Genomic DNA, 25,935 nt, shown 5'->3' with positions numbered 1-25,935 from the left:
TGTTTACTCAGTGGGATGTGGGATCAAATCCCAGTGCTGCTCCTTGTGACCCTAGGCAAGTCACTTAATCCTCTATTGTCCCAGGTACAAAATAAGTACCTATATATATGTAAACTGCTTTGAATGTGTAGTCACAAAAAGGTGGTATACAAGTCCCATTCACCCCCTTTTTGGGCATGTCCTAAAGGCCATTTTGGAGGCAGGTGATTCACTATTTGGCGACATTAATAGACCAGGATTTGCCTATATCTCCAGTAGGTTGGCTTTTGAATAACTTTAAATCCTTGGGGGTGCAGAGCTGTGGCAATTCTTTTTGAGGCTGGACTGATAGCATAAAAAAACAATTTTAAGTGTTTGCACTTAGTTATCCACCAATTGTGAATAGAATGCTAAGTATAATCAAGAAGGGTATTACTACCAGAACGAAAGAAGTTATCCTGCCGTTGTATCGGGCGATGGTGCGTCTACATCTGGAGTACTGCGTCCAATATTGGTTGCCATACCTTAAGAAGGATATGGCGTTACTCGAGAGGGTTCAGAGGAGAGTGACACGTCTGATAAAAGGTATGGAGAACCTTTCATATGTTGAAAGATTGGAGAAACTGGGACTCTTCCCTGGAGAAGAGGAGACTTAGAGGGAATATGATAGAGACTTACAAGATCATGAAAGGCATAGAGAGAGTGGAGAGGGACAGATTCTTCAAACTTTCGAAAAATAAAAGACCAAGAGGACATTCGGAAAAGTTGAAAGGGGACAGATTCAAAATGAATGCTAGGAAGTTCTTCTTTACCCAACGTGTGGTGGACACCTGGAATGCGCTTCCGGAGGGCATAATAGGGCAGCTTATGGTACTGGGGTTCAAGAAAGGATTGGACAGTTTCCTGCTGGAAAGGGGGATAGAGGATTACCGCACAGGTCCTGGACCTGTTGGGCCACCGCGTGTGCGGACTGCTGGGCACGATGGACCTCAGGTCTGACCCAGCGGAGGCATTGCTTATGTTCTTTTGGAGTTGGAGGAATAGACTCATGGTTTAATAGTGTTGGAGGAACAACAAGCAAAGATTTCTTTGAAAATCATAGGCACAGCTATAAGCATGAGGATGGCACCACAATATGCAAACCTCTTCGTGGCAGAACTAGAAGAGATATTTCTAAATGCATTTGTGATTGTTCAGGAGGAAGGGGGGACTAATTCTGTAATGGATATTAATGGAATATTATTGGAATATTTATGGTTACACTTACTGTAAGTTTTGAAAATAATAAAGATTTTGGAAAAAAAAAATACATTTCGGACAAAACCCCTGAAATACCATCGGTATATTGATCACATTTTTATGATTTGGACTGGGGGAGAAGAGAGTCTCAAACAATTCTACAATTCTTTCAGTACATACCCCCCAGAAAAAGTCAATTTTCTCTTATCAACAATAGTTATGTACAAACATCTATATACAAGAAACCCACAAACAGATGCAGCTACCTCCCTATTCCAGCTTTCATCCTTCACATATTAAAAAAAATCCATTATACACAGCCAAACTACATAACACTGCATCTGCTCTGACCCAAAAGACAGAAAGAAGCACCTAAAGACTGAATCATTTAAACAAAAAGGATACAACCCTAAAATAGTCTCCAAGAGTATTGCCTCACCCCTTAAAACACCCAGAGAAAAGTTACTACACTACAAGGACATACAATCCAGAGCTGGGAAAAACTAAGAAAAATTATATGAGATCTACAACCACTACTCCAGGAAGATGAGTTACTAAAAGATATACAGTGGTGCCTCGCATAACGAACGCCTCGCACAGCGAACGCTGCACACAACGAACTTCATGTCTTGATTCATACAACGAACTTCGTTTCACACAACGAAGTCGCCCGAGCTGCGTTACTCACTGCGCTTAACTGCCCTCTCTCACAGCCCTTTGCTGGCTCCCTGTGCAGTGGCGGACCGTCGGCTCGCCTCCTTTTATGAAGGGGCCCGGCGCCTACTGCTGATGCGTTGGGGGGGGGGGGCGGAGCTACTCTCGCTGCTTCCCCAATGCTAGAAAAAAAAAAAAAAAAAGAAAAGTTAAGTCCCAGTTTTTGCCGCTGAGACTCTGCCCTCTCTCACTGTATACAGTCGTCCTTTTAAGATAAACTCAATATTTTTTATATACTGTATATCATGGCTTCTAAAAAAAGCAGGAAGGTGATTTCTGTTGAAATGAAACGGGAAATAATTAGAAGGAGTGAATGTGGGGTAAAACAGTGTGACCTCGTCAAAGAGTTTGGCCTCAGCAAGACCACCATTTTCACCATTTTGACAAATTTATCTTTTTTTATGTCATCTTAGCATATTTTATGCTGCAGAACGAATTATTTTTTTTAACATGTATTGTTATGGGAAAACGCGTTTCACATAACGAACTTTTCGCATAACAAACTTGCTCCTGGAACGAATTAAGTTCGTTGTGTGAGGCACCACTGTATTCCCAACTCCACCTGTGCTAGCCTTCCGTCAGCCACCTAATTTGAAACAAAAATTGGTTAAAAAAAAAAAATGTAAGCTCCCCACACAAACTTATGAAGGGTTTGTTTCTACTGTGGCGTTCAGTATTGAACAGGGTGCGTATTTGGTGAGGTGCTACTTTGTTTTTTCCTACACGCTCTGGGTGGGAATGTTAGAAGCTCACCATGTGTTCAAAGAGGCTGTGGACCGTTCTTATGTCAGCCTGGGCTGGAGCCGGAGCTGCATTCCTCCAAGTTACCTCCACTCTTTTGGCATTGCCTCTCTGCGGTTGGCTAGTGTTGGGCAACCTTTTTTATTTTTTGGTCTATGTTTGCCTGTGCCTTGTCCCTGAGGGTTCTCCCTCTCTCGTGCTTTAGGCATTAGCTCATTGTAGTGTCTGTCTCCAGTGTTTTTGTCTTTTCTGGTCTTTGCTGGGGTTATGTCAGCTTTCTTTCAGCTGCAGTGATTCCTGGCTGTGTAGTCATCAGCAGACTGTTGGCTGACCTCACTTTTCGTTCACTGGTCCAGGCACCATCAGGCCCAGGTTCGGTTTCCATTAGGTATGGTTTCACTGGTTTATTTGGGTGCCTTCTGGCAGTGTTGGGCATGTGGCATTATGTGGGCACGGCTATTTGTTATGTCTGTGTCGGTCGGCTGTAGGTAGGCTGGCACTATTTCCACTTCTAGTTGCTGCTTCCCTATTGGGTTTCTAGGTTAATAAGTTGATGCGCTGACTTGGGGCACGAAGAATCTGTTGTTCGTTGCCGGTTCCTTGTCTTTGTAACTTTGGGGGGTATTAATCCTCCATTACCCCATAGCTGACATGGTTCCAGGGTATTGCTTGGGCGCAGCTTTTTTTTTTATTTTTATAATTTCAATTTTTATTTCAAGTTTTCAAGTTATACAATGCACCTTGAATATCAATCTGCAAACACCAGAACATCAACAGCAACAACTTCAGAAAATATTCAGAAATGAAAAATGCACAAATCACACTCAATTTACTCCCCCCAACCCCCCCCCCCTGTTTTTTTTCTCCCATCAATGTTCACCATCCTAAATCCAATCCCCCCCCCCCCCCCCTGTAAAACCCTCTCATCTTCCTAAGAGCAGACCCGGCAGAAATAGGTAACCGTCCCCTACAGGGTGTTCAATAAATCTCTTATTTTAACCCAGGTAAAAGCCCTGGACTGGAATTTATGACGACGAATAGCCACCGCTATCTCCATTTGTCCAATGGACAGAAATCTCGTTATCCAAGCATTCGGAGAAGGAGCCTCCTTGTTTTTCCAATGATTCGCTATAAGACACTTGGCTGCAGCTAGGCCCCAGCGCAACAATTTAGTCTGCCAGACATGTGCCTTTTCATTATAAAGCCCCAGAAGGCATGTCTGCGGTGTAACCTCCACCTGAGCCCCTAGCAAGGTAGACAAGGTAGTGACAACCGCTCTCCAAAAGGGTTCAAGAGACTCACAATCCCACCAGATGTGTAAAAAAGAACCCACGTGGTTACTACAACGCCAACAAAGTGCTGACGTCCTCGGATACATTTTGTGTAAACGCTCAGGAGTATAATACCATCTAGTGAGTACCTTGTATGCGTTCTCCTGGACCAAAGCACAAGTTGATGCCCGGGTCACCTCCCCATGTATCACTTCCCATTGCTTGTTGGTAAAGGAAAACTCTAAGTCTCGCTCCCAGTGTTTCTGAAAAGAAGGTTGAATAAGGGAGTGACCCCTCCTATAATGGTACAACACTGATAAAGGCCGGGGCACCTGCCTAAGCAGTAACCACAGATTCTCAAAGGGTTCCCGCTCCGCACTAAAAGTTTGTCCCCAGCCCTGGGCCTGCAGGAAATGTCGTATCTGAAAATAAGCCAGGTAGTCCCTGTCAGGCAAATCAAATTTCTTCTGGAGCGTCTCAAAGGTTAAGATCCCTGAGTTCCCCATCAAATCTCTAAAGACCCTCAGTCCCCTCTGGGCCCATCGATGAAACACCATAGTATCCCTCCCAGGCTGAAATTGGGGTTCAAATTGTATCGGAGCCAATGAAGATATCAATGCTCCATTACTCAACTGGTGTCGAGCTTGTGTCCACACCGCAACCAAATGTTTTACAAAGGGATTAGCTATAGTCGAAATCCAAGATCGGCAGGATCCCGAGATCCACAGTCTATGCTTCAACCGCATACTATCCTCCTGTCCCTGTTCTAACTGGATTCCACTTTTATGTTCCCCCAGTTCCCAGTCCAGGATCAATTTCAATTGGGCTGACTGATAATACCATTCCAAATTCGGTAGTCCCCTTCCCCCATCAGATCTGGCCGCCCACAACAGAGATTGGGATAACCTCGGTGATTTACGTTGCCAGATAAACGTACGTAATGCTTTCCCCATCCCCCTTAAATCCCGAGCTGGGACCTGCACTGGTAATGTCTGAAATAGGAACAGCAACCTTGGAAGCACATTCATCTTCACGAGAGCTATCCTGCCCCACCATGATATCCAAAGGCCATGCCATCTCTGCAAGTCTGCTCGGATCCGCCTGTAGAGGGGCTGATAATTCTTCTCATAAATCTGGGTTATATCTTTAGGAATATAAATTCCAAGATATTTGAGACCATGTTCCACCCACCTAAAAGGAAAACTGCCCCGAATGTTCTCCGCTTCGGGGGGCGTGAGTGTCAAATTCAACACCTCGGTTTTATCCAAATTAATTCGGAACCCAGAGATTTTTCCATATAGCTCAAAAAGCTGCATAAGATGCGGAAAGGAGACATCCGGCTTCCTCACATAGAGTAAAATATCATCCGCGAATAGCGCTACCCGGTGTTCAACCCCATTCAGCTCAAAACCACTCAGGTTCGGATGATTCCGAATACTCAGCGCCAATGGTTCTATAGACAGGGCAAATAGGAGAGGTGAAAGCGGACAGCCCTGTCTGGTCCCTCGACAAATGGGAAAAAAATCGGTATAAGATTGATTAACATATAGACAAGCCCGCGGGTCGGTATAAAGGGCTCTGGTCCAACCAATAAATGTCTGGCCCAGTCCCATACGATCCATCACGTCCCATAGAAATTCCCAGAGTACCCTATCAAAGGCCTTGTCCGCATCTACGGACATCAAGACCAACTTATCTACCCGTTGGCCTGCTCCCCAAAGCAGATTCAGAGTCCTCCTAATATTATCACTCACTTGCCTACGTTGTATAAATCCCGCTTGATCCTGATGAATTATAGACGGCAAAATTTTCCCCAAACGCAAAGCCAGTACCTTTGCCAATATTTTTGCATCTAAATTCAAGAGTGATATAGGGCGATAAGCCCCGCAGGTCGAGGGGTCCCTTCCTGGTTTTAAAAGTATAGTAATCCCCGCCTCCCCCATAGTAGGCGGCAAGAGGGCACCTAGTGGTACTCCATTCGCCACTCTCGCCAATAATGGTCCTAGCTGTCCTGAGAATTGTTTATAGAAACATCCAGTGTATCCATCTAATCCCGGTGATTTCCCCGTTTTCAACTGCTTAATCACTCTCAAAATTTCCGCCTCCCTTACCGGTTCTTGTAAGTAAGCTTGATCTGATTCAGATAATCTCGGCAAGGGAAGGGAATCAAGAAAATTAGCCCGAACATCCCGATTTACTGCCTCCGGGGCGCTATATAGTTTAGAATAAAATGTTAAGAATTCCTTCCTAATCTCTGAGTCCGTCACCTTTACATCACCCCTCTGAACCCCCCGTATCTTTGTTATGGTTGCTCTATTCTGCTTAATTTTAATATACCGAGCCAAGCGAGCCCCTGCTTTATTACTATGTTCATAAGTCTGAATACGGAACCTGGCTCGCAGTCTGTCCGTCTCCTCAACCTGGTGTTGATATAATTCATCTCTCACCCTCTGCAATTGATTCCAAACCTGCGTCTCCCTAGTGTCCTGATGTAACCTCTCCAACACTATCAGCCTCTGGCGTAAGTATAAAAATCTCTGGGTTCTGTTCCTTTTGTATCTAGCCCCCCATTTAATAAGTTCTCCACGAACCACTGCTTTTAAAGCATCCCATAGTACTGCATCGGTTACTTCCCCATTATCATTTTGTTCTAAATATTCAGTGATTGTGCGTTCCACTGCTGCTGTCACCTCCACTGAACCCAGGAGCGACTCATTAAGCCTCCAGTATTTACGCCCTCTTGCTTCCAACACCCCAGTGCAGGCTACCCAGACAGGGGCGTGATCAGAAACATGCATTGGTTCTATTTCAGCCCGCGCAACCCCTCCCATCTGATTTCTATGAATCCACAATCCATCAAGTCTAGTATAAGTATTTTGTGCATGAGAGTAAAATGTGTACGTTTTCTGAGTACCATGAAGTAAGCGCCAACAATCCACTAATCCCAGTGATTGCATTAAATTGCCTAACGCCTTTACAGGATTGTTTAGAGACCTACGCCCCCCTCCCGAATGATCCAAGACTGGGTCCGGAGGAACGTTAAAATCACCCCCCAAGTAAACCACCCCTCTGACAAATGATCTCAGTTCAGTCTGAAGGCCCTTGAAATAGGTAACTTGAGCAGAACAGGGGCCATATATATTGATAATTGTCAGCTGTCGACCCTGTAAACTTCCCTGCAGGCCCAGGCATCGCCCTTCCTTGTCTCTAAATATGTGTTCCACTTGGAATCCCACCCCTTTTCGCACCAAGATAGCCAATCCTCCCGCTCGTTTGGTAGCTCCCGCACTCTGATGTGTCCAGATCAAATCATACTGTGGTCTTTGGAGTAGGCCCACATCCCGGGGTCTCAAATGAGTCTCCTGTAGCAGACATATATCCCATTTCATACGAGTCAATTCCCTAAACACCAGGCTCCGTTTACCAGGACTATTAAGTCCATTAACATTCCAGGATCCAATGACAATCTCCGGCTCCCCATCTCCCTCTTTCCGCCAGGTCTGCTCTCTCCTATGAATCAGTCCCCTCCCTCCCCCCCCCCCTCCTAATAGCCGATCCCTCCATTTTGGAATCAGCCATATGAGAAATGTACGTCCTATCCAAGAGGCTCATCTTGATTGCATTCCCTATCTCTATATTCACTCCACCTCCCCATGCATTCTTTCCACTCTCTCCCCTCCCTCCAATATTCAACAAGAACCCCCCGTGCTTCCGTCCCACCTATAGAACTATGAAAAGACATCTCTAATTACCATGCAGGTTCCCCATACTGTGAACATTTATAGCTACCCTCTGGGAGAAAATAACCCAATATTGAACAGTGGAGGCAATAGCTAACTCCCATCAGCAATGTCCAGAAAAATCCACTTAAAAGCAGTATGCTCCCCTCTCCGTCCCACTCCCCAATCCCCCCCATTAGAGTCTCAGACATCTTATAGAGAAGAGGAGAGCTACTAAAGCATTCAACCCTGCCATTAACACACTGCCCCGATCCACCCTCCCATGGCATAATATGGATTCCACCTCTGTACCATTAAGCACTCTCTCCCAGGCAATCTTCACCTTCCAATCCTTCATATCATCTTCACCTCCTCTCCTGCACGGCCGCACCATTCATCCATCATCCAACTTCCAATCAGTTCTATCATTAAAGCAAAAACATTAAGTAAGGAAAAGTTCAATTCACTCTCTCAATAATATGTAACTTAGTGCTTCATGCAGCCCTCCTCCCGGGTCGCCCCTTTTCTATCAACAAGCTCCCCTATATGGAATAACCCAGCAGAGCCGCAACTACAGTATTCAACATCCCCCAACCCCCTGTAATATAGGAACTAAGTCAGAACAGTCAATTCCAGTATCTGGTGATCATTTCAAGTCCCAGAGGTTGATGGCTGTGGACTCTCAGCTTGAATTTCCACTGGTCTGGTGCCTGGATCTTCCTCCTCTCCTGTAGAACCCCTTTCGCCTTTGTCCTCCGCCATTCTACAGCCCAAGTCCTTCAATGCAAGCCATGCGTCAGCTGATGAATCCACTCTGCGATGCTTTCCGTTTACCGTGATTAACAATCCAAAAGGGAATAGCCAGCGGTAACGATAGCCCTCCGTTCTCATAAATTGAGTCACCTCTTTAAAAGCACGGCGTTTTTGGAGGGTCACTGCCACTAGATCCTGATAGACCCCCACCACCACTCCTTTCCATATAAAATTAGGGTGGCGCCGGGCTGCTTGTAGAATCCGTTCCTTAATCGGGAAATCACCAAAGCATGCAATGATGTCTCTATTGCCCGTGCCTCTGGCTGAACCCAGGCTCCTATGAGCGCGTTGTAAAACTATAGGGCTCACGTCTTCCCGCTCTTCTTCCCGTAGCAAATCTGTGCAAAAGTCATTAACCACTGTCCTCGCGTCTTTGTATTGTTCTGTGTCCGGAATTCCTTTAAATCTTAAATTGTGGCGTCTCGAGCGGTTTTCTAAATCCTCCACTTGACTCCGCAGTTCTTCTAGCTGGGACACCGCCACGTGCAGCTCCGATGAGCAGGCCTGCACCGTGGGCTCCACCTGGGTCAAGCGCCCCTCCGTAGCTGATACTCGGGTGCCTAACTCGCTCACCTCCGATCTTATTTCTGCCAGGGCCACTCGTACATCTGAGCGGAGCCCCACCATCTCCTCCTTAAGTTCTCTGAACCATCGTTCCAAGTTCCCTTCCATCAGTTTGTCTCCCATTTCTGCACCGGCTTGTTGCGGCCCAATTTGTTTAGGCCCAGATTGATGCGCCATGTTGGCTGAGGATGTTGGGGTCTCCAGAGCATGCGATCTCGTTTTCACGCTCCCCGTTCCCGAGTATTGAAACTTTGCCAGCTTTTTTCTACTCGCCATCCATTCACGAGTGTAATTCACCGACCACTTCCCTTTCGCTGCTCTATAGAGATAGTTTATTATGCCGTCAATATCGAGCCCCTCCGGAGCCCGAGAATTAGCCAGCCATGCTTCCCGGTGACGTCACTTCCTCTCGCTTGGGCGCAGCTTTGATTGTGTTCTCTACATGGTGAGCTAGCATATGCTGTCAATGTTACGAACATCTGTATGCGATGTACATGTCATCTATTCTAGTGTATACTTATAAAGGGAATTAAAAAAAAAAAAAATAAAGTAAAATTCTGGAATCTCTTTGGGGCATACCACTATGCCTTGGCACACAGTTTGAGAGACACCGCTATAATCCTACGCTAGCTTTTAGTGCAACAGCTTGCTCTTGATTTGCCCATGTTTATCTTACTCCCAATGTGGTAAGAAATATTAATTTGGGAAAATCAGTGTAAAACCATTGGGTTGAAAAGTGGCAAGGTGGGTATGCAAACTACAAATCATTGATTAAGAAATCGCTCCCTGTTCAAAATGAGTTTTAAAAAAATCTTCATTTTCAAAAGCCAACAATAAGTGCAAAAGATTAACAAACAAATATTACAATAATCAGCACTTAATACAATCAATCAAATGATACAATAAGTATATAACACCCTCCCACCCACCCTTCCTGGATGTGCATAACAGAAATCAAAGGGAAATACATATGTTCATTTGTTAATGGATCCCAAATTGCTTTGAATTTATTATAGTGTCCCAATTTTAACGAATTCATATGTTCAAATTTATAAATTTGTAGACTAAGGCACTAATAAATGGGATTTTTTAGAATGAAGAAAATATCAAATGAACTAAACTCGACTGTAAGATGTTATCCCACAGCTTTACTATACTTCATTCAACAGTAGTTTATTTAAAACTTTATGTTCACTGGTCCTCAGCGGGCCACACGCACTCAAACTCTCTCATTGTGCTGGGCTTTACGCTCCCACTCGTCATTGGATCCAGTATATGCTACTTCAACCTTTTCAATAAATAACTTAGTATAAATACTAAAAGTACTTAGCTTTTAGTAAGACGCTGTTCAGGGGAGGTTATTACACCATGCACCAACATGTTTCGCCCGTACAGTTCGGAGGGCTTTATCAAGGTTCCCACTCCCTGTGAAAAGTAAAACCCGAAACCTAAGTTTCCATAATATATCGTACTTACTAACAATTGTACTATCCAGCTAAGCATGATTAAATATTAAACTATCCCAAATCTCCCCTCTTACCTTTTAATACTACTCAACCAACCATTGCGTCCAAAACGAAATGGCGATACGGCTCTTGTTCGTATATTTTATAGGCTCCAGCCCCTGACGTCAACGTCCTAAAAAAACTCAGAATGATGACGTCAGACGCCAGAGCAGCTACCTTTATACTTAACAGATTAATGGTACATTCAATAGTATCAGGGATGAAGTGGAGGACATAAACCTAGGGCCTAAAAATTATATCAGCGAGGCCCACTCAAGCTCTTTGTTGAGTCCGGTCGGGACCACGGTATTCAAACGGTAGATCCACCGCTGTTCTAGTGTGTTAAGTCTCCGCTCCCAGTCCCCTTTCTGCTCTATCATATCAATGTTATCGATGATTCTCCATCTGAGATGTTGTACCCCATGACCCCTATCAATACAGTGTTGGACTATAGGGGCTTGAACAGCTGCCGTGTTAATCCGTGATTTGTGTTCATTTAAGCGGATATTAATCGCCCTCTTGGTACGCCCCACGTATACTAAATCGCATGGGCATACTATTACGTAAACCACCCTAGAGGTCCTACAATTGGTGTTAGCCCTTGCCCTAACCACATAACCCAACTGCGGGTCAATCCACTGGGGGCCTTCCAGACTGGAATTGCACCACTGACATTGATGGCATCTCTCATGGCCCTTTATTGTACCCTCCTTTTCTACCTTCCTACTATTTTTCCTAAGTGCCTGTCCAATAGTCTTGCCCCTACGATAGGAGAACATTGGGAGTTCAGCAAACCCTGCATGTAGATTAAGTATGGGCCAATATTGTTTTATCTGGGAGATCAAGACCCCTGAAGCTTTGGAATAGGGAAAGACACATATGAGCCGGTCCTCCTCCTGTGTGTCAACTTTTTCCCTTAATAACAGGTCTCTCTGGGCATACCGTGCCCTTAAGTAAGCTTGCCTAGTGGAACTTTTAGGATACCCTCTATCAAGAAACCTGATTTCCAAATCCTTCACCACCCTTTTAAATTCATCTAAGGCGGAACAAACCCTCCGTACTCTAAGATATTGACTTATGGGTAAACTGTGTCTTAGATGGTAAGGGTGGAAACTGTTAAAATGAAGTAACGTATTCCGCGCTACCGATTTCCTATACAATGTAGTGTGTAATCCTGTATCATCTTTACTTATCAGTATATCCAAGAATTCTATCTCAGTTTTACTGAAATGGGCAACAAACTGTAGGTTGGGGTTCTTGGTATTAATCCATGTGATAAACCTGTTCAAATCACTTTCTGATCCATCCCACAAAAAAAAAGATGTCATCTAAAAATCGCTTCCAAAACTGGATCGATTGAAAAAACTCAGAAGGATAGACAGTCTCCACCTCAAATTTGCCCATATACAGTGTGGCTATGGAAGGTGCCACAGTGGCACCCATAGCCACCCCCTCTATCTGCTGGTAAAAGATACCATTATACTCAAAAAAGCTATCCTTTAAAACCCATTCAGCCAATTTTAACAGGAAAGGGGTAGATATCCTTAGATGTTCCCTCCTATTTTCCATTATTTCCTCAATGATAGAACTTCCACCCATAGTTCATAACGGCGGTGCATGAACCCTAGTTGTGTGTCATGATGCATCACTAGGGGTCAAGCAAAGCCATTTTGGAAGTTGACTGAACCAGAGGCAGGAGTGAGTTGGCACTACTCCTGCCTTCCAACAGATGGAAGGTTTACTTCTACTACTAAGAATTATGTTTGGGATAGGGGCACCAGGGGAGGAGAATTGGGAGTCTGGGTGGGGTGATCAGGACCTTCTGGACAACTTTTGTGGGGTGGAGCTAGGGTAGTGGCATGGGAGATAATTTGCATGCCATTAGTTTACTGCATCAATTGCAGTACTGACTACATAAAGGGTCAAATGTGGAATCTGCATACAAATTTCCAGGAAGTCTCATTATCATCATTTTGATTGTCCCAGTCTTTCAGATGTGTGTAGTGGTTGCAAGTGCTCACCATTTGTTAAGAAGTGGGCATACATTTTGTAGGAGTATGGACTGCTATTCTGTAACTTATAACCCATAAAAGCTCAATATTTATAGCCTTGCGAGAGTGATTTAAGTCTTGCCCTTCAATTTTAATTTGTATATCCGCTGGCTAGAGCAAATTGAGTGTCCTTGCTAGCTTATGGCTAGAAGGGAGATTTTTCTTGAAGGGTGTGGGCAGGGGAGGGCTGAGGGGTTCATGGTTTCTTCCATTTCCTTTGGTCTTTCATCTCACTTGCAACCAGGTCTGGTGTTTTAGTACCATGAAACTTCCTTACAACTGCCCAGGAATAATGTCTCTTTTCTATATCCCCTCAGTCTGTCATTGCAATGATAATTGTCAGCCCTAGGGTCATGTATCTCTTGCCAGAGCTCTATAATCATAGATTTTAAATCTTGTCACTCAGGCCCCAATGTATAATTCTGTAATACTATGGTAAAAAATACCATGGTGGGAGCAATTTTTCTGAACCAGGTGATGCTTAGCTTGAATAGCATGCAAATTATATGCGTGCTATTAGTAAGGAGCAGCTCCGGTAAAAGGGGGAGAAACTGTGCTTGGCGCTTGCTCAGAAGAACAATAACTAGGCACAGCTCCTCCTCTTCCCCATCCCTCCTGTCAGCTAAAAGCAAGCACCTAGCAATAATAATTAAAAAAAAAAAAAAATCCAGAAGAAATTTGTCAAAAACATTCCCGCATCTGAATTTGGAAGGTTTTTTTTTTTTTTTAACTGAAAAGGTCAACCCATGAAGCATTCTTTCACATTGCATGCCCTGAAATCCTGGATTCTGTGATGGTAAGCACCTCTGGATTCTGGTCCACAGAGCAGGGAAACCACTCAGCAAAGACTGCAAATCTGTATATACCCCTGAATAATTGGGTAAAGGAGCCCGGTCTCGGCTGCGTCTCCTTCACCATTTGCTCACTGGTGAGTTAAAGGCAAGCCACCTCCACTCTTCCCAGAGTGCTTTCCCCTATCTACCTGCAGCACCAATTGGGACACAGGTCATGAGAGTAAACGCACCTTGCAGCTGAGCCATACACCATATTCCCACTCCTCCTGCCGCTCTCTCACGAAGCGGGGAGCAATTTGCTACTGCTGCCACAGCCCCAGAGCCCAACTGCCTGCTGCTTTGTTTTTTTTTTGTTTTTTTTAATGGGCTTGGCCAACTACAGTTCTGCTATCAGCTGAGCAGCAGGGGAAGCCTTGAAACCAATGGCAGCTTTGGAGAGTCCTGCGGCTCAGTAGATCAGGGCTTCCAGGGAGAGCAGAGGCTGCTGGCTTTTTTTTTTATTGGCTTAGCTGTCCTATTTGTGTTATGTGCTTCACACAACACATGCAGGGCAACTGCTGGCAGAAATGTTTGCTCTGTAAAAGGGTGGGGAGGGCATTCTTTTTTGTGCATCGCAAGGAGAACTCATTTAAATATTAATGAACTCCTTGCATTGCATTTGCTTTGGTTTTTCGGTGGCTGCTACAAGGATCGATCGGTAGCAGCCATAGAGAACCCTATTGTGCATCGGTGGGAGAGCTTTTCACAGCAGTAAGATTGTTCTAACGAGTCTTACTGCCACGGAAAACTTTTGAGCATCGGGGCCTCGGTGTCACTGTTGTAGCTGGGACCTACTATCACCAGGGGCTAAGCGTGCTTTTATGGTTTTCTTGGCCTTGGCTGATTGGGAAGCAGATGTTGCTTTCCTGATAAGTTTTTGTTGTTTTTGGGTGTTTTTTTTTTTTTTTTAATTATAGCAGCAGCTGCATCCCTCTTTCTAGGACTTCAGTACATAAACACCATGAAATGCCTGAACCATGCTTCCCATTTGACATTTGAACCAAAATCTCCTGTGCTACAATCAACCCACAGGGCATTGACCTGTAAATAACACTTTGACAAGAATTTGAAGTCTTCCCAGGGCATTCTTGTAACTTTCTCTCTCAAGCAAGTTGTCAAGTTGAGTAATATGCCTTTGCCTCATATTTTTTTTATTTTTATCTCTAACAGCTAAGAAGAAGAATAAGAAGGGGAAAACTGTGGCCCTCAATGACTTTCTGGCAGAAGATAGCAGTGGTGGAGGCAGCGGAGGACGTGGTGGAAGCTACATTTCCAAGCCAGTCAGTTGGGCTGATGAGACTGACGACCTTGAAGGAGATGGTAAATGTCATAATAATCAAAACATTCAACTATACTGCAATATTTATTCAGTAAAGGTTAATCTATAAGAGCCATTATCTGAAAAGAAGTTACAGTGAACCACAGAGGTGGCTTGCATGATTTTTTTTCTATTGATATTGAGAATCTTGCAGAGCTTTTTAGTAAAGGTGAAAAAAGTACATGGAGCTTTTTGCACTGCATGCTGCTAGAGCTGCTGCTGCTTAACGTTTTCTGTAGGAACAAGATGACATCCAGCTATACTGCTGTTACTTTCTAATCTAATCTAATCTAGTCCTTAGGTTTGTATACCGCATCATCTCCACGTTCATAGAGCTCGACGCAGTTTACAGTAGGAGAAATAGGAAGGAACTACAACAGAGGGTTAGAGGTAGAAGTGTGAAGAAAATTTAGAGTACTTGGGATGCCAAGATATAAGAGTTTCCTTGATTCCTAAGTTGGAGGGAGACTTACATTTTTTGAGAAAAGCCAGGTTTTCAGATGTTTGCGGAAAACTTGGAGAGAGCTCAAGTTCCGAAGAGGGGAGGGGGGAGGGAGTGGAGGGAGGTCCCTAGCTTTCCTGTGTGGGAAATGCCTTTTAACGAGGGGAAGGATAGTTTTAATTTGTGGGAGGATCTGGTGGTATTAGGGTTTGAGGAATTCCAAGAAAGAGGGATAAAGGGAGGGAGGATACCATATAGGATTTTGAAAGTTAAACAGGCGCATTTATAGTGGACCCTGGCGATTATCGGAAGCCAGTGGAGCTTGGCCAGGAGCGGGGAGACATAGTCAAATTTACTTTTAGCGAAGATGAGCTTGGCCGCAGCATTCTGAATCCGTTGGAGTCTGTGGAGGTTTTTCTTAGTTAGGCTTAAGTAGATAGAGTTGCAATAGTCCAATCTGGAGAGGATGATGGATTGGACAAGGAGGGTAAAATGTTTTTGATGGAGGCAGGATCTAACTTTCCTCAGCATGTGAAGGCTGAAAAAGCATTTTTTTACCAAGGATTGGAGGTGGTCATTGAAGGACAATGTGGAATCAATGATGATGCCCAAGACCTTGCTCGAGAACTCAAGCTGCAGAGAGGAGCCAGAGGGTAGTGGGATGGAGGTGGGTAGGTGATCTAGTTTTGGACCGAGCCAAAGAAGTCTTGTTTTGGACTCATTCAATTTAATTTGCACAGGATTGTAGGTTCATTATACAAGAGGATTTGTTCATAAACTATCTCAGCAGATATGTTTTTGGTGTGGGGTTAGGGGGATTTCCTGTCCACTCTGACTTCACCAGTGAACAGCCACCTCCTCAATATTCTCGCTTTAGGCATTGCTTCTCCTCCTTTACCTTACCCTATCCTTTCTCCTAGCACCATCAATTCCAACTTTCCAAAGCTAGTATTAAACATCCAATTGGCTTTCCCTCCACCCCCCGCAGCTTGAAATGCCCTAGTGTGCTCTTCACAGGGAACTCGTGCCCATTCTGCTTGTGAAGAGTAAGGCCCTCTTCAGTAGGGAAAAATTGTTCTAGAGAGGGGGATTGGAGCACTAGCTGAGATCTAGGAAAGGGGCTGCTTTTCATTAATAAAGCTAGGGTTGAAGAGAAGAGGAAATTTCACAAATTTCCCCCTTATTTTGTGCCACCCCCCTTTCCTGGTTATCTCTTCCCCTCAATAACAAGCCAGTTGGCTTGAAAGCTTTCCAGAGGTAGCTAAACAGTTCTAATGTGTATAGATAGGCCGCTTATCACTCCAGGTCTCTTCTGGTCACTTGGATTACTTCGGGTCACCTATGGTCACTTGGGTCACTGCAGTAGCCCTCGGCCATGCTCTGGCCACTCAGATAACCTTCTTGTTATGCTCTGGCTGCTCAGGTAGTCATCAGCCACATTCTGGCTACTCAGGTAGCCCTCTGCCACGCTCTGACCACTCAGGGATTATTTCTAGTCCTTCAAGTTTACCCGGTGGTTAAGCTTACACCCGTATTCCTCCCACTAAGGGTCACCTATGAGTCAGGGAATTTCTTCCAGCTAACTGGATTGTTAGGGCAGGGGTCTTGATTCTCAACCCCTTAGACAGTTAAAGTGAGGCGAGAAGATCAAAGACCCAATCAATCTCTTGGGTCCTCAACATCTTCTCAGGGACCCCCAAGTTACTTCCACCCAGCAGAGGGCTCCTAAAAAGATAATTTTCTCCTAGGGATCTCCCTATTCTAAAGCACATATGCAGATAGGTTACCATGCCTTATGGGTCCTCCTCATATCCAGCTGGTCTTCTTAAACTGCTTCTCTTTCCAGGTTCTTGGGATCACTGGGACAGAATATACACTTCTCCCTCCAAATCTGCGGGTTTAGTTCCTGTGAATTTGGTTATTCGTGATTTTTTTTTGCCCTGGACCTCCTAGTATTTAAAAGCTGAATCACTGCCTCCTGGACCTCCCCAGACCTTACCTGGTGGTCTAGCGGTGATGCGGGGCAGGAGTGATCTTTTTATGCTCCTGCCCCGTGCAGAGCTGTCATCAAACATGGCTGCTGTGAGTTCCCATGGTCTCATGAGACTACAACGAGAACTCATGACAGCCATTTTTGATGATGACTCTGCATGGGGCAGGAGTGTAGGAAAATCGCTCCTGCCCTGCGTCACCACTAGGTAAGGTCTGGGGAGGTCCGGGACACAGGAGGGAGGTGGAGGTGGGTCAGAGTTGGCCCTAAAAGTTATCTGTGATTTTTCCATATCCACGGGCCGGCTCTGCCCCTAACCCTCGCGGATTCGGAGGGAGAAATATACACGCTATCACAATGTGGTTAAAACTTAACATCTTTGCTGAGACCAATTTGTCCTCCTGAGTATGTGATTATTTACCAGCCATAACTAAGAAGAGGGAGAGATAGTTTTAATATACAGTATATGTGTGTGTGAATATTTAAAGAAAAAAAAATTCCATTTAATCCTACTAGGCCAGTCCAAACCAATAGGTTGTGTCCCCTTACCAGCAAATGGAGCTAGAAATTTTGAATTCTTCCTGCAACATATAAGGGTGCAGTATAAGGGCTGGTGTAGTCAGGAGCCCTTCAGTATTCTCTACCTCCAGCAGATTAGGTGTGTTGGATTGGTACATCAGATTTTTTCTCTTGGCATAGGCTTGGGTAGTCAGGGCCCAGTCCATAACCTGTGTCCTTTTTGAGGTTGAGTCCCTAGAACAGGGTAAAACTTGGAATTCAGGCCATAGTCTCTGTGCTGTTTGAGCACAGATCAGTTGGTTTCTCCATAGCTCTTAGCTGCCTTGGTTTGGGGAATGCTATCTGAGGTCCCCATGGAAGGGGGTGGGACGTTTAAAGGGCCCACTGTGTACCCCTGCAAGTAATTATTTTAAAGCCATTTAAATTGGCTATGCAGCTTTATTCCATGAACTGTTGAAGGAATAAAGAATTAAAAGAAAGAAAAGTTTTAAGAGTAAGTATTTAAAGGCTACTGTGATTATATGTAAGGGGGGGGGGCTCTGCCTGCACTACTTCTGTGCAGGGATCCTTTGCTGACAGAGAAACTAACAGACCTGGCGTGGGTAGCACTTCAGGGATGAGCACTGGTTTAAATTCTCCTGCCTGGAGGTCATGTGTTTGCTATGTTGCTGAGAGGAAGTTAGGACTCTTAGCTCTGCAACCCTTGACCCAATTAACATACTGGTTCCAAGGTTGTTTTTGTCATATTGGGGAGCTGAAGTGTTGGAAGTATGTCAGCAATCAAGTCTAGGTTTTGAAAATGGATGTATTACTACAAATATGCAGGCACCAACAATGGAGACAAGTTACCTCTGTACAAGTAGCAACAGAATCCAGTGGATCAGAGCAAAGCGAGCCTTGTCTTCAAAACCACTTTACTATCAACCAATAATGAAAAACATGCATAAAACAGTCTTGTCAATCTTAAAAACATCTGGCAAATCATGGGCTCGACACGGACTGTGTTTTGGCTAAACCGCCTGCATCAGGAGCCCTAAAACATATAATGCAGATAGCACTCCTGGTTTGATTAAAGTTGTCAAACTTGTAATTAAAATGACATACCGTATTTTCACGGTAGATAACGCGCACCCGGGTATACTCTCCTGGGTATACCCGGGCGCGACTCTCCTCTGGTCACCCCGACTCTCCTCTCCCCCTTGAAGTCCTGTCCCCACCCTGAAAGCCTGATGCCCCCCCCCCCCTGACGTCCGATTCACCCCCCCGCAGGACTGCTCGCACCCCCACCCCAAAGGACCGCTCGCACGCACTCCCACCCGCACAACTCACCCTGAAGGGCCGCTCGCACCCCCACAGCCTCCCGACCCCCCCCCCCCCCCCCCATCATGTAGAAGCTCCTACCGGTGTCCTGCTGCTTCCTCTTGGCGGTCCCGACACCCGACACGATCGGGGCAAGAGGGAGCTCAAGCCCTCTTGCCCCAGCCAACCACGGCACCCCGACACGATCGGGGCAAGAGGGAGCTCAAGCCCTCTTGCCCCCCTGACTCCCCGACACGATCGGGGCAAAAAGGAGCCCAAGCCCTCTTGCCCTGCCGACTCCCCAACTCCCCGACAATATCGGGCCAGGAGGGAGCCCAAGTCCTCCTGGCCCTGGCGACCCCCCCCCCCCCCCCCCCGCTAGTTGTTCGGGCCAGGAGGGAGCCCAAACCCTCCTGGCCACGGCGACCCCCTACCCCCACCCCGCACTACATTACGGGCAGGAGGGATCCCAGGCCCTCCTGCCCTCGACGCAAATCTCCCTCCCCAAACTACCGCCCCCCCCAAGAACCTCCGACCGCCCCCCCAGCCGACCCGCGACCCCCCTGGCTGACCCCCATGACACCCCCATCCCCCTTCCCCGTACCTTTGTGTAGTTGGCCAGACAGACGGGAGCCAAACCCGCCTGTCCGGCAGGCAGCCAACGACGGAATGAGGCCGGATTGGCCCATCCGTCCCAAAGCTCCGCCTACTGGTGGGGCCTAAGGTGCCTGGGCCAATCAGAATAGGCCCGGGAGCCTTAGGTCCCTCCTGGGGGCGGGGCCTTGGGCACCAACAAATATGCAGGCACCAACAATGGAGACAAGTTACCTCTGTACAAGTAGCAACAGAATCCAGTGGATCAGAGCAAAGCGAGCCTTGTCTTCAAAACCACTTTAATATCAACCAATAATGAAAAACATGCATAAAACAGTCTTGTCAATCTTAAAAACATCTGGCAAATCATGGACTCGACACGGACTGTGTTTTGGCTAAACCGCCTGCATCAGGAGCCCTAAAACATATAATGCAGATAGCACTCCTGGTTTGATTAAAGTTGTCAAACTTGTAATTAAAATGACATACCGTATTTTCACGTAGATAACGCGCACCCGTGTAAAACGCGCACACGGGTATAGCGCGAAAAACACAAATTTATGTACAGAAATTTTTATATACCGCGCACACCCGTATACCGCGCATGCTGCCCGACTCTCCTTTCACCCGCCCCGACTCTCCTCTGGTCACCCCGACTCTCCTCTCCCCCTTGAAGTCCTGTCCCCACCCTGAAAGCCTGATGCCCCCCCTCCCCCCGACGTCCGATTCACCCCCCCGCAGGACTGCTCGCACCCCCACCCCGAAGGACCGCTCGCACGCACCCCCACCCCAAAGGACCGCTCGCACGCACTCCCACCCGCACAACTCACCCTGAAGGGCCGCTCGCACCCCCACAGCCTCCCGACCCCCCCCCCCCCTATCATGTAGAAGCTCCTACCGGTGTCCTGCTGCTTCCTCTTGGCGGTCCCGACACCCGACACGATCGGGGCAAGAGGGAGCTCAAGCCCTCTTGCCCCAGCCAACCGCGGCACCCCCAACACGATCGGGGCAAAAGGGAGCTCAAGCCCTCTTGCCCCCCCGACTCCCCGACACGATCGGGGCAAAAGGGAGCCCAAGCCCTCTTGCCCCGCCGACTCCCCAACTCCCCGACAATTTCGGGCCAGGAGGGAGCCCAAGTCCTCCTGGCCCTGGCGACCCCCCCCCCCCCCCCGCTAGTTGTTCGGGCCAGGAGGGAGCCCAAACCCTCCTGGCCACGGCGACCCCCTACCCCCACCCCGCACTACATTACGGGCAGGAGGGATCCCAGGCCCTCCTGCCCTCGACGCAAACCCCCCTCCCCCCAACGACCGCCCCCCCAAGAACCTCCGACCGCCCCCCCCAGCCGACCCGCGACCCCCCCTGGCCGACCCCCACGACACCCCCACCCCCCTTCCCCATACCTTTGTGTAGTTGGCCGGACAGACGGGAGCCAAACCCGCCTGTCCGGCAGGCAGCCAACGACGAAATGAGGCCGGATTGGCCCATCCGTCCCAAAGCTCCGCCTACTGGTGGGGTCTAAGGCGCCTGGGCCAATCAGAATAGGCCCGGGAGCCTTAGGTCCCTCCTGGGGGCGGGGCCTTGGGCACATGGGCCCAACCCGACCATGTGCCCAAGGCCCCGCCCCCAGGAGGGACCTAAGGCTCCCGGGCCTATGTGCATATGAGTGTTTTGTGTACAAATAGATATTTACAGAAATAAAAAGAATTACTTAAATCAAAAATTCCAAATTTTGTGTGTACATGAACATTACAAGTATGACAACTTTAATCAAACCAGGAGCGCTACCTGCATTATATGTTTTAGGACTCCGGCCGTGTCAAGTTCTTGATTTGCCAGATGCTTTTTTGATTGACAAGACTGTTTTATGCATGTTTTTCATTATTGGTTGATTATTAAAGTGGATTTTGAAGACCAGGCTCACCTCTGTTCCATTGGATTCTGTTACAAACATGCAGAAACAGGAGAGGGACTGTGTTCATCGGGGAAACAACAAGATAGTGGATCTTGTGGGAGCTGCACGGACTGCAGAAATAACAGCAGAGATCACAGAGATTGTGAAAGCTTCCTTGGATCATAATTTACAGCGAATTATAGACAAAATTGAAAGTATGAATGAATGACTGACTGGAAAATCTCACCCATGATTTTCATTTGGGTGCACTTTGGAAGTTGACAGAGTCGCCAAAATGTTCCAGCTTCAAGGTTGACAATTTGGAGAACCTTATCCATGTAATAATTTGCATCTGATTGAATTGCTGGAGTTAATTGTTGAACCAGAACTTTAGGGATTCTTGAAAACATGGTTGGCACAGAGCCTGAAACTCTCCACCACAAATTGAATGGGCTTATAGGATTGTGCCCTATTAGGTTCATAACCAACAACCTCATATAGTAATCTTAAGGCTGTTTAATTTTGTCCACAAAGGAAATCTTAAGAGCTGTAATATCAAAACAGCAAATATTATGCTTCAAGGATTACTCGGTAAAGTATCCATTGTGAGAAGAGTTTGCACCTCTGTGCTCTCAGCTTGTGAAGATAAAAATCTCTTGCATTGTTATATCCTGCTAAATTTGAAAATCATGCACCAAGGCAAAACCACACTTTTTTCTTAAACTTTAGGAAACCCAACAATTCTTAAAGCAGCATAACATTTTAAAGCATTTGACATCAAGGAAAGGGCTGTCTGATCTGGTATGCTTGACTGGATGTGGGTATAATATCTTGATACTTCAACTGCATTGATATACAAGGAACTGGTTTGATACCAACTTCTTTGATGTGAACTTGATGGACTAGAATCCATAGGGTGTTTTTTATCTTGGTCTCATGTGGTCTGGATTGTTAGTATTAGAGTGGATGGACTTGTTACTTCTCTTTGGGAGCTTGGACAGTGTGGCTCTTGAGAAATAACTCATTATCCTAGGACAAGCAGGCAGCATATTCTCACAAGTGGGTGACGTCTTTCATGGAGTCCACTATGGACAGTGGAAAAAGTGTGACTTCAATTAAAAAAAATTTTAAGTCTCTCGAGTCTGCCTGTACCGTGCATGCGCTAGAGCCTTCTCGCCAGATGTTGGCTTTCAGTTTTCTGCAGAGCTGAAAGTACTCTTTACTTGGAGTTCCTCCAAGTGCGCTGAAAAACATTGTTTTCTGCCTTCCCATTATTTTTGCCGTCTTAATAGTTTTTCAGTTTCTTTCCTCATTTCTTCCTGGTTTGATTGTTTTCATTTTTCTCTAGTTTTTTTCGATTTTCGGCCTTCATGCACTTTGGAACCTGTTTCAGGCCCAGAGCATCAGCCATTTTTCGGCATACGATTTCATCATGCTCCCTGGACAATTGAGTCCTTTGACCTTGCATCGGCGGTCTTTCCATTGATGACCAAACCTCAGAGTGGTTTTAAACAGTGTAGCAGGACCATTTCAGGCAAGGATCCACATATGTGATCATCGGGATATTTCTTGCACACTCTGCTCTTGCTTGCAGAAGAGGTTGCTTAAAGCTAGAAACTTAAATTTGAGAAACTTTTAGGTTCATCTTCAACTGCATTGATTATGGCTGGAGACTGACACTACTATTCAATGTCACTTGACACAGGCATCTACACCGGTACCAGTGGTTTTGATGATACCCTTCTCTTTGTCGATGCCACAGTCATCGGGGGAACCTTGTAAGAAAGCTAAGAAACACAAACACCTCTCCCCTCAAGGCAGGCATCAGCATCATTCCAAGTGTCGTCCCCATCATCGCATTCCAAGTGCCAGCACAGCGTTGCCAGATCGCCATCTTTAGAGCTGGTGTCTCCTTTGAAGCATCCCTCAACATTGAAGCCTCCAACACCTCGACACCCAGCACAGCCAGCACTTATTGTACCCTTGCCTACATCGGTACTGGTGCCATCCTTGAAGGAGCAGCTGCACATGCAGAAGAAGCTAGCTTGGCTGCTGCAGACACATTCCGTGCCAATTCCTGCTTTCACACTCAGTTTCAACTTAGTCCAAGCAACACCCAAAAACTCCATTGGATGTTTTGATGTCAAGTATCTACATTGAGGCCTGCATCATCGTTGAGCGATCATAGTTCATCATCCCATTCTTGATTCTCCTCTCAGAGTTCAAGACACTCACATAGACGATTGTCACAGCGCTCAATCTGATACTCTTCTCAATGCTCTCCTTGACGTTCTTCTCATCGATCTTGTTTTGCAAGACCTAATGTTGAGGAGTATGACTGACTTCTCTCCAGTGACTATCCAGAGCTGTCAGCGGATAAGTCTTATGGTGTACCTTTGGATCCATCTCCTCCACTACCTTGTCACCCCCAGAGAGTCTGTCCTTCACAGACAGATGGGGCAAGTACTCCCAATAAATATGAAGTCTTAAATAGAACCTTGAGCAGAATTTATGGATGTACTTGACAACAAAGAGTGACCTAAAGACTGCATAAAAGTTCCTCTCCACAATCTCATGAAAGAGGCTTTATTTAAAAACTGTGAATCTCCGCTTTCCACCTAATATTTTTTGATAGCTTATTTTACTGAAATTTTACTAGTTTTAGTACATTAGATAATTTTTCTGAGTCAATATAGACGTGCCGGATGGTGTGAATAACATGAAGAAAGACCTGGTGAAGCTTGAAGAATGGTCTGAAATTTGGCAGCTAAAATTTAATTCTAAGAAATGCAAGGTCATGCATTTGGGCTGCAAAAACCTGAGGGAACGGTACAGTTTAGGGGGATGAAGAACTTATGTGCACGATAGAAGAGCGGGACTTGAGGTGTGATTGTATGTGATGATCTTAAGGTGGCCAAACATGTTGAAAAGGTGATGGCAAAAGCTAGAAGGATACTAGGTTGCATAGGGAGAGGTATGGCCAGTAGGAAAAAGGAGGTATTGATGCCGCTATATAAGACTCTGCTTAGACCTCATTTAGAATATTGTGTACAATTCTGGAGGCCACACTTTCAAAAAGATATACATAAAAACCGTGAGGAAACGACGCCAAAAAATAGACCACAGTGATTCTCCGCGGAGATCTCAGAACTAGTAAAGCAAAAGAAAAAAGCTTTCGTAACCTACAAACAATCACAACGACTGGAATCTAAAGAAACCTATCTGGTGAAATCTAGAAAAGTTAAAAACGCAAGTTATAGAGGCCAAACTCCGGATGGAAGAAAACATAGCTAGGCAGGTTAAGAAAGGGGAGAAATCCTTTTTTAAATACGTTAGCGACAGGAAGAAGAACACAAGCGGTATTTGGCGCCTAAAGAAACCTGACGGTAACTTTACAGACTCGGACGCAGACAAAGCAGAACTACTCAATAACTACTTCTGCTCAGTTTTCACCTGCGAAGCACCAGGATCCGAACCTCAGCTACAGACAAAGGGGAGCTCGGAGGACCCATTCCGGGATATGGAATTTACCGCGAGCAATATCTACCATGAGCTATCAAAACTAAAAGTAAACAAAGCTATGGGCCCGGATAATCTACACCCTAGAGTACTTCGAGAATTGAGAGATGTCCTGGCAGAACCGTTAGCCAAGCTCTTCAATTTCCCTAAGCAAGGGAAAAGTTCCCTTGGACTGGAAAACTGTCAATGTTATCCCGCTCCACAAAAAGGGATGCAGGTCAGAGACTGAAAATTATAGACCGGTGAGTCTCGCATCAATAGTGAGTAAACTCATGGAAACGTTGATTAAAACAGATTGGACACGATTCTGGATGACGAAAGATTAAGGGATCTCCACCTACATGGCTTTACGAAGAGAAGGTCTTGTCAGTCCAATCTGATAAGCTTCTTTGACTGGGTAACAAAAAAAACTGGATGGGGGAGAGTCCCTGGACATCGTGTATTTAGACTTCAGTAAAGCTTTTGATAGTGTCCCACACCATAGGTTATTGAACAAGATGAACACATTAGGACTAGGAGAAGCACTGACAGCATGGGTAGAAGACTGGCTTAGCGGCAGAATTCAAAGGGTGATGGTAAACGGTATTCCCTCAAAAACGTCGAAAGTGACCCATGGAGTGTCACAGGGCTCGGTCTTGGACCCGATGCTATTTAATATCTTTGTAAGGAATCTGACTCTCGAGGCAAAATTTCATTATTTGCCGATGACGTTAAACTATGCAACGTTGTGGGCAGGGCAACAGAACCTGACAGCGCAACCAGGCCCAACACTATGGAGCAGGACCTACTTTTACTGGAACAATGGTCCGGTACTTGGCAACTAAATTGTAATGCCAAAAAATATAAGGTAATGCATCTTGGAAGCGGAAATCCATGCAGAACATACATCTTGAACGGTGAAAACTTAACAAGAACTGTTGTAGAAAGGGACTTG

General features: G+C 45.8%; 1 protein-coding gene across 5 annotated transcripts in view; it reads left to right on the top strand.

The window, feature by feature from the left end:
• Positions 1-25,935, top strand: part of EIF4B (eukaryotic translation initiation factor 4B) — a 246,767-nt gene that overhangs the window by 15,096 nt on the left and 205,736 nt on the right. For all 5 annotated transcript variants that reach the window (XM_033936328.1, XM_033936327.1, XM_033936329.1 and 2 more), the window contains exon 2: positions 14,600-14,749. In XM_033936328.1, the coding sequence (XP_033792219.1) occupies positions 14,600-14,749 (150 nt within the window). The remainder of the gene's footprint in view (positions 1-14,599; positions 14,750-25,935) is intronic.

Source organism: Geotrypetes seraphini, chromosome 3, assembly GCF_902459505.1.
Source record: "Geotrypetes seraphini chromosome 3, aGeoSer1.1, whole genome shotgun sequence".
Lineage (NCBI taxonomy): Eukaryota > Metazoa > Chordata > Amphibia > Gymnophiona > Dermophiidae > Geotrypetes > Geotrypetes seraphini.
The sequence above is the reverse complement of the archived record's forward strand: the minus strand, read 5'-3'. Positions and strand labels throughout refer to the sequence as shown.